The sequence below is a fragment of the Thunnus albacares genome, chromosome 12, assembly GCF_914725855.1.
Source record: "Thunnus albacares chromosome 12, fThuAlb1.1, whole genome shotgun sequence".
Taxonomy (NCBI): Eukaryota; Metazoa; Chordata; class Actinopteri; order Scombriformes; family Scombridae; genus Thunnus; species Thunnus albacares.
Genome location: NC_058117.1, coordinates 14658375 through 14666148, shown reverse-complemented (window position 1 = coordinate 14666148; position 7774 = coordinate 14658375). Strand labels below are relative to the sequence as shown.

At 38.6% G+C, this 7774-nt stretch overlaps 1 protein-coding gene across 2 annotated transcripts; it reads right to left on the bottom strand.

Moving 5' to 3' along the window:
• Positions 1 to 264: 264 nt before the first annotated feature.
• Positions 265 to 4997, bottom strand: parla (presenilin associated, rhomboid-like a). 2 transcript variants are annotated; one of them, XM_044369416.1, is made up of 10 exons: positions 4861 to 4996; positions 3761 to 3944; positions 3500 to 3604; positions 3280 to 3412; positions 3076 to 3171; positions 2743 to 2892; positions 2454 to 2524; positions 2259 to 2360; positions 1811 to 1908; positions 265 to 566 (listed from the first exon to the last, which is right to left on the bottom strand). In XM_044369416.1, exons 1-10 carry the CDS (start codon positions 4944 to 4946, stop codon positions 407 to 409), a joined length of 1185 nt encoding a protein of 394 aa, XP_044225351.1. In that variant the 5' UTR covers positions 4947 to 4996; the 3' UTR covers positions 265 to 406. The 2 variants fall into 2 exon arrangements, with proteins under 2 accessions (XP_044225351.1, XP_044225352.1); XM_044369417.1 differs by lacking the exon at positions 265 to 566 and adding an exon at positions 2006 to 2071 and having other exon boundaries at positions 1817 to 1908; positions 4861 to 4997.
• Positions 4998 to 7774: the final 2777 nt, after the last annotated feature.

Genomic DNA, 7774 nt, shown 5'->3' with positions numbered 1-7774 from the left:
AAAACACCACTTGGATAAAGTTTGAAGCAGAGTAGATTCTACTCACCAGTCTGGCTAGAGGTAGAGATGCCCGTTTGTTACAAAATAATTGGATAAGTTCTTGTTTTAATAAAGAATAATTCCTCTTTACAATAAAAGAAACACAAAAGGGTTGCAGATGTTATCAATATACGGATCAACATCTGGATTGTAGCACCAGGTGTGAAGTCAGACCTATTTTTCATAATTCTTCTTCATACCATAAAATCAGCTTACACTCATTCCTGACCTTGGATGAAAAACTATATTTATTGATAAACAATAACATCCAACTCTATCTCAGTGGATAAAAGTGTCCTTGCATATTCTGAGGTAACTCTGGAGATCAGTTCTTTCAAAGAAAGGACCCCGGGGACCTTGAAGAGTCTTATTGTGGTCTTGGTCCACCACCACCATCGGCACCACTGATCCCAGGCCCGCCTCCAGGCCTGGATCTACCAGCACCTGGAGAACGTATGTCATGCCACAGCTTCACCAGAGGCTCCCTCTTCCTCCAAATCAGTTTGTGACCGTATGCCACATACCATCTGTAGGATAATATACACAGAGATGTTAAGATGTAGTGACATCAGAATAGGATACTTCTACTAACTATTTTCAAGCCCAATAACATCCACATAACTCATTAAAAGATTTGGACATTTCTAAGTAGTATGAAACCTGTGCTCCAACTACAACACTAAGTGTAAAAACATCCAATAATAAAACACAGATTGTGTATTAACTGCCAAACTCCCTGCCAAATGATACCGTCCGGGTAAATACTGAACTTGGGAGGACTAACCTCTAGTACTTTGCACCATGTGTATGAATTGAATTGCTAAGAACTTAAAAAGTTAAAAGTCTCATCTCATTGTATGAATTTAAACATTTAATTTTGGACATTTTCACAGGTGTCTATGATTATTTCTGATGTGTTTTATACATGCTTATGTGTGACTGGCTGAGTTTACTTGTGTCTTATCTCTTCAGCTGTACTCTTGCAATAGAGATCTTGATCTCAACAAGATTACCTGACTAAATAAAAATAATAATGATAATATTAATATAGTGTGTAGTTTTCCTTATAGAAATTATTCTAGATATGAACAGACGTTTAGAGCCTACTTCCTTGGGCCTGTTGCAAATGTTTGTGTTTTTTTTTTTTTTTTTTTTAATCAGGCTTTAATAAAAGTATTTATTGTGTCACTGCTTTTTTTTTTTTTTTTTAAATACCATTAGGGCCTATTACACACTATTATATACACACTATTGCACTGTGTCACATCCTTCATTACAATAACCACAGGCACTGTAGTTTATTTTGAGTCAATCCCACATACACCATCCTGCTGCCGTACATAATCACTTGTGCACCAAACGTTAATTAATCTGCAACTGAAATTAGTCTCTAACAAATGCACTGTTTACTCCTGTTTAAGTCTGCTACAAACCCAGTGGCCAAGCTGTTATAGGAAATTTAACCTTTTTTGTGACCTGTTTTTAAAGATTTATTGAGAGATGAGCTGAAACCTTTTGGTTTTGGTCTTTTCAGGGAACTTGTTGGAACTAAAAAAGTAAATAGAAACACCAGCCTTGTCCTTTAAATGCAAAGGATAAAAGACTTAGGCAAACTCCAGAAAACACTTGATTTTACATTATTGGCCATGGCCCATCATTTATAAATTATATTGAGGAGTTTTGGAATCATCCTTGTTTAAAAATACTTTTAAAAAAAACAAACATTTGATTATTCTTTTCGGTGTAAAATGAATGAATATTGGTCACTTACACTCCAAAGAGGGCTCCACCAAGGTGAGCTGCATGGTCAAACAGCCGCCATCCCAATATAAGCCCTGCCGTATCTATAGCAACGAGAGCTTTCAGAGCCTAAAAGGAGAACAATGACAGGAACCTGACGTTACACAAAACAAAATGCATCAACTATAGCTATCGCTCTACCATGCATTCATACATGCATACTTACACATTCACTCATTCATACACTGGACTGTATCCGTTTCGTTCATGCACACAGATTTACATCTCTTGCCTGCAGCAAAAACAGACAACAAGTGAGTGTCAACTCCCTATTGCACTTTTCAGATTACACTTCAGAGGCGTGTATCTACATTACAAGAAAACCCTTTTTTAAAACCATGCATGGTGCACACCCAAGGGCGTGAGTGCACACAAACACAAACATTGTGTACAACTTGGACACACTGTGCGTCACTTACATTTCCTGCTGTGAAGGTGACCATGGGAAGGAAGATAATGCCTAGTTTGGCCTCTGGCACCTTTGCACAGACTGCAGCTAAGACTGCCATAACCGCACCTGACTATGAATAATACAAAAAAGACAGATTAAAAGATTAGGATTATTGGTAGTTGATTTGTATTAAGATGTAAAAAGATTTTAGTTAATATCTTACCGCTCCTAATGTGGGATAAAGCCGCCCAGTGGCTGTTTTACACATGTAGCTAACCATAGTGGAAATCACACCTGAAAACGCACACAGTGAGGATCAGGTATCACTCTTACTTCTGTCCAAAATGTTTTGCATCCCTTTCTTAATTCCAATTTCCTGTTTTCTCAGTTACCCTTTTAAATGCCAATCTTTGAATTTTAGGTCTTAAAAATTGTTTTTTATGTGCTGATTCAATACTGGATTTAGATTTGATTATGTTATAAAACCTCAATTCCCAAACCTATATACTCACCAGCAGATAGGTAGACTGCAAGAAATTGCTCCCTCCCTAAGAGAGAGACAATTCCTGAGGAGAATGTCCACAGGACATACATGTTAGCCATCATGTGGATAATGGAGTAGTGGCTGAAGGAGGACAGTACCATGGGAATGCACCGTGTTTCTGATGGGGGGAGAGAAAAATGGACAGAAACCTTAAACGTTTGCTCTGAACACACAGGAGAGAGCACTTGATCACGGTCTGTGGATCAAGCTGCAATTTTTCTCCTGTTCAAGAGCATTTTGTTGAGACACTTAATTCCCCTATTGTCCTTGTGTAAGCATTTTTACCCCCCCCAAAACTCACTGGAGGCTGGGTTGGACGTGAAGTACTTAATCATGCTTCTTTGCATCGAGGGGATCCGCCAGCAACACAGGACTACAGCATTTACTGCAATGATACCTGGGAAATATAACAAGGAAAGTTGCTGTCAATAAAGAAACCTCTGTTTATATTAAGCACAAGTAAAGATGTTGATGCTAGCCATTAAATTTGAAGAAACACAGCTACCAGTGACGGTCCTTTGTCCCTCGGTGAGGCTGCTCCAGAAGTCATCCACCATGGACATGAGGAGGATGAGCTGTCGCTGGAAGTCTGTCAGTTGGTTCCACCAGTCATGCCAGTAAGCCATGTCCTGAGATCCCTGGTAATATATGTATACATAAGTACCCTGATATAGGCTCAAACACAACCAGGAGAAAGATGGCAGTTTGTATCATTAAAACCTCACCTCTAAGAATTTTTCGGACTCAGCTTCATCTTTTGCACTCTGAACTCTTGACTTCAGCGTCTCATACTGCAGGATGGCTGCCGCACCAAAGGAGCAGCCTGTAAACTGACATGGAGTCAGACAACAACCAACCCCAGCATACCATCCTAAACCTTATTGTGGCATGCATTTCATTTCTCACCTGAGCTGAAACATGAGAATGAACATTGAATCGAGAATCATAAAAAAAAAAGGGAAAAAAAAAAAAAAGAGAAGACCTACCCCCACTGTGAACATCAGAGGTTTGAAAAGTGTCGGCCTGGGGACTTTGGGAGGAGGAGGAGGCCCTGGTGTGCCAGCTTCAGAGGGTGAGGCCCTTGTTTCTTTGGTGACATTGCCCTTTTTTGTGTCTGGCCTTTTGGCGTCGCGACGGAAGCCACATCTTTGTTGGTTGTAGGGGTTGAGTCTGTTGAAACACATGCAGGCACAAGAGGCAGTATTAGAATTTCATTGATAGATGGACAGATCTGGTAAATATACACCTGTGCAGAACACCCATACAATATTATCAGGTGAACCAATACAACCCTGCAGTAGATACCGTGACGCTTAATCTTTATATTTTCTTGAGATGTTGATTCATCTTTAAGTTAATGTGTTTGTTGATGTTTGAAGGGCTGCACAAAATATTTTCATTATCAACTGATCTGACAACTATTTCTGTTTAATCATTTGGTCTACAATTGAAAAATAGTGAAAAATGGCTGTCACAATTTCCTAAAGCCCAAAGTGACATCTTCAAATTGCACATAAAACAAGGAAAAACAGCAAATCCTCACAACAGAGAAGCTGGAGCCAATGTAAAGTATATTTTTACGGGGAGAAAAAACATTCAAATTTTGAATTGGTTATTAAAACGATTGTTATACTACGTTATACTGTACATTGTTAACATTTATGTTATAACCAACCCCATTAGTTTTTCCTAATGATGTAATTCAAGCGCCACCTGTGTATGATTTTTAATGATGTACTCTGCTAGTCTGTAGGTTCATCACATAACATACTTTCTATGTATTGATTAAACTAAAGCTATTTAAGCTATGTACAATTCAGACGGCAACAAGCTAAATTGACAAGCTAAATTCGTTTTAAAAAAAAATAAAAACATAAAAAGTACGACAGCAGTACAACTGCATAACGCGTTTTAACTGTAAATTAGCTAAATTTAAGCCATTTCAGCCCCATGGATGTCTTTACAATGACAGTTGGAACAGTTAGGTAATCACACACTGGGCCGACAAGCAAAGACACACACATCCTGTCAGTGTTACTCTGGTTTGGACAAATGCTGCGACCTGAACAGCGTCTCATTTACTCACCTGGTGCTTCGTGAAGTTATGTTTTTAGATGTGGTGAACTCTGTTTTGGTCCATTTCATTATCGTTACACATCCTCTCCACGCCATGTTTTTGATGACCTCCTGTCTGAAGCCCTGCCCACTGCTAGACAAGAGCTAATGTTGCGTTCAAGCACTCCTCTTCAAGCTCCGACTTCTGACAATCCACTGAAAAACTTGTTAGGCTAGGTATGTTGCTTAGAGGTGTGTGTGGGGATGTGTTTAGTCTATATGCAAATAATTGATAGTACTTACAATATGAAAGTACATACAGCTCATCAAAAAGTCCCTGTAAAGTTAAAGGGCAGAAAATTGTTGTCATGTTTTAGCAAGTAATATGTAGGTTATAGGCCTATTAGAGCTACTAAAATTCTGTGGTTCCCGCCTCTTAAGTGTGAAATGTGTGATTTTTGTTTCTTTAGTCATCTACTATGATAGTTAACAGAATATCTTTGGGTTATGTACTGTTGTTCATGACAAAACAAGACATTTGAGGATATCACCTTGGGCTGTGGGAAACAGTAATCTACCCTTTTCACCATTTTCATTTTATAGACCAAATAACTAATCTATTAATCGAGAAAATAATCAACAGATTAATTGATAATGAAATTAATCATTATTTTGCAGCCCTAATGTAGGCTAGCCTATATGTAAACTATACATAAAGCAACTATTGTATGTAAATAAAGTAACCTATTAGCCTACATTACCCATACAATATTTATTCCAGCATTCTCTCGAGTACGTGTGCTAATCAGGTATGTACAGTTTATCTACATTTGTTCTAGAGTGACTGGAAACCAAAGAGTCAAAATCTTTGTATACTGAAACATATTTAGCCAGTAAAATTGATTCAGGTTAAAAAATTTAACATACTCGATTTTGGGAAAAAGTTGGTTGTACTTGAATGCAGCAGAAGGTATAGGTTTATTATTACCTTATGCAATATTGATATTATTTTGGTATATTGGTATTATATAGTAAACAGCTCCTCTCTCTGTCCTGTGCAGAACCGTCTTTTTGTTTTCCATAAGAAGCACTTCACTTCCCACTAGTGGTGTCTTAAAAACCTACAGACCCGCATCTGCATGTTGTCAGATATCCAGGAAGTCACAAATAGATAATGATAGAAAGTAATTCATTTATTGAAGTATTGTACTTAAGAACAATTTTGAAGCACTTGTACTTTGAGTATTTATTCATTCATTAAACTGATGCTATTTTATATTTTTACTTCACAATATTTCAGAGGAAAAATATTTTCTTTTGACTCAGTTACATTTATTTGACAACTTTGCAAAGTAAGATTTTACAACATATTATCTATTTGTAAATTATAAATTAAACTAGCAAATACTATATTTAGTTGTTAAATTAGCTGTTTACACATGAATGCATAAGTAGTTGTAAAACACAAAAACAATAAACCACTCTTAAATAGGCCATTCTCCATAATGACATAATGTTATAGGTATAAGTATATTTGAGATTTTACAAAATACAATATTTTGTTGTTTTTTGTTTGTTTGTTTGTTTGGTTGGTTGTTTTGTTTTGTGTTTTTGTTTGTTTGTTTTGGGGTTTTTTGTTTGTTTTTATTTTTTTATTTTTTTATTTTTCTATGGCCAATATCTAATGCAGGAGTTTTACATGTATTACATGGAGTTTTTTGTGTTTTTTTGTTTGTTTGTTTGTTTTTCCATTGAGGTTTTGCTACTGTTAGAAAGGTTATGGGAGTGATCAGTTCAGAATTCATTGATCTATGGTAATTTGCGCCAATGTGCCACCTGCTGGAAGACTAATTAATATCCCTCACTGGCAACAGAGCAATTAGGCTTAAACGGTGGAGTGTGGCTGCTTTAGACCAAACACATGCAGAACTACACACACCCACATACATCCACATTTCAATAAAGAAGATCAAAGCAAAAAAATTAAGGGCCTCCAGTCTTGTGTTCTGAGCGACACTCAGTGTCAAGCGCCAAACATTCACCAGCTTAAAACAGAACTTTGAGATCCCTCGTTTACATGTTGGTCCTTACCCTTGATTCACCATGCAAGTCCAAAAAACAACATACAGTTATGCCAAGGCTGCAGATCCGCCCACTTGGTCAATTAGAGGACTATGATACAAGCTATGTGAGCTGCTCCACAGCAAATACTTGGACATGAAGAGGAGCCGCCAAGATGACACCCCTCACCTCTCCACTTGATTCGCTGGGCAGTTGCAATGCTCCATGGGATTTTAACTTAGATGACTGGGTTCACTCTCACGAGGAGACCACCAACAGCCGTACCCAGCATGGCCCTGAACTACAAACCCATCAATGGCATGTAGAGCCCCATGGAGATCACACCACGCCCGTCATTCACTACAGAGAGCCTGCCCCTACTCCCTACTCCTAGCCTACTCCCACAGCAGTACCTTTCAGAGCTAGACAACATCCGTAGGGAGAAAATTGAGCTGCAGCAGTCTCAGCAAGCATTTCATGCAGAACCGACTGAACTCAGGGAATTTAAAGAGGAGATGAAAAGGCTGATGGGATCAGTCCACCACATTAAGTCACCCTGTTAACCCATTCCCACAAACCCACCTGACCATATAGCAGATAGCTGGGATTGGCCAACTCTTCAATCACACTCAAGGGCAGGTCTTCCACAGTGTCTATCACCTCCACCTCCAGTAGAGGAGCTGGAGGAAGACAGTGATAATGACTGGCCTGACCCACCTCTGTGGCCAGAAACTGCAGGAGTGACAGAGACTCTCCCAGCTACAGAACCAGCTGTTAAGTATGCTGGACAAGCAGATGACTGACCTTCAAGTTATAAAAGACCAGGCAACAGCCACTGTCCATCAGAGCATCTTGTCACCAGCAGCTAAGGCGTCTCCTCCACA

What these genes read in the sequence shown, in the direction of transcription:
- parla (XM_044369416.1), bottom strand. Translation starts at nt 4,946, where the DNA reads ATGGCGTGGAGAGGATGTGTAACGATAATGAAATGGACCAAAACAGAG. An exon ending in CTCTGATGTTCACAGTGGGG is followed by an intron (nt 3,605 to 3,760) that starts GTAGGTCTTCTC and finishes ACTCCATGTCAG; the next exon opens with TTTACAGGCTGCTCCTTTGG. An exon ending in TCACCTTCACAGCAGGAAAT is followed by an intron (nt 1,909 to 2,258) that starts GTAAGTGACGCA and finishes TTCTCCTTTTAG; the next exon opens with GCTCTGAAAGCTCTCGTTGC.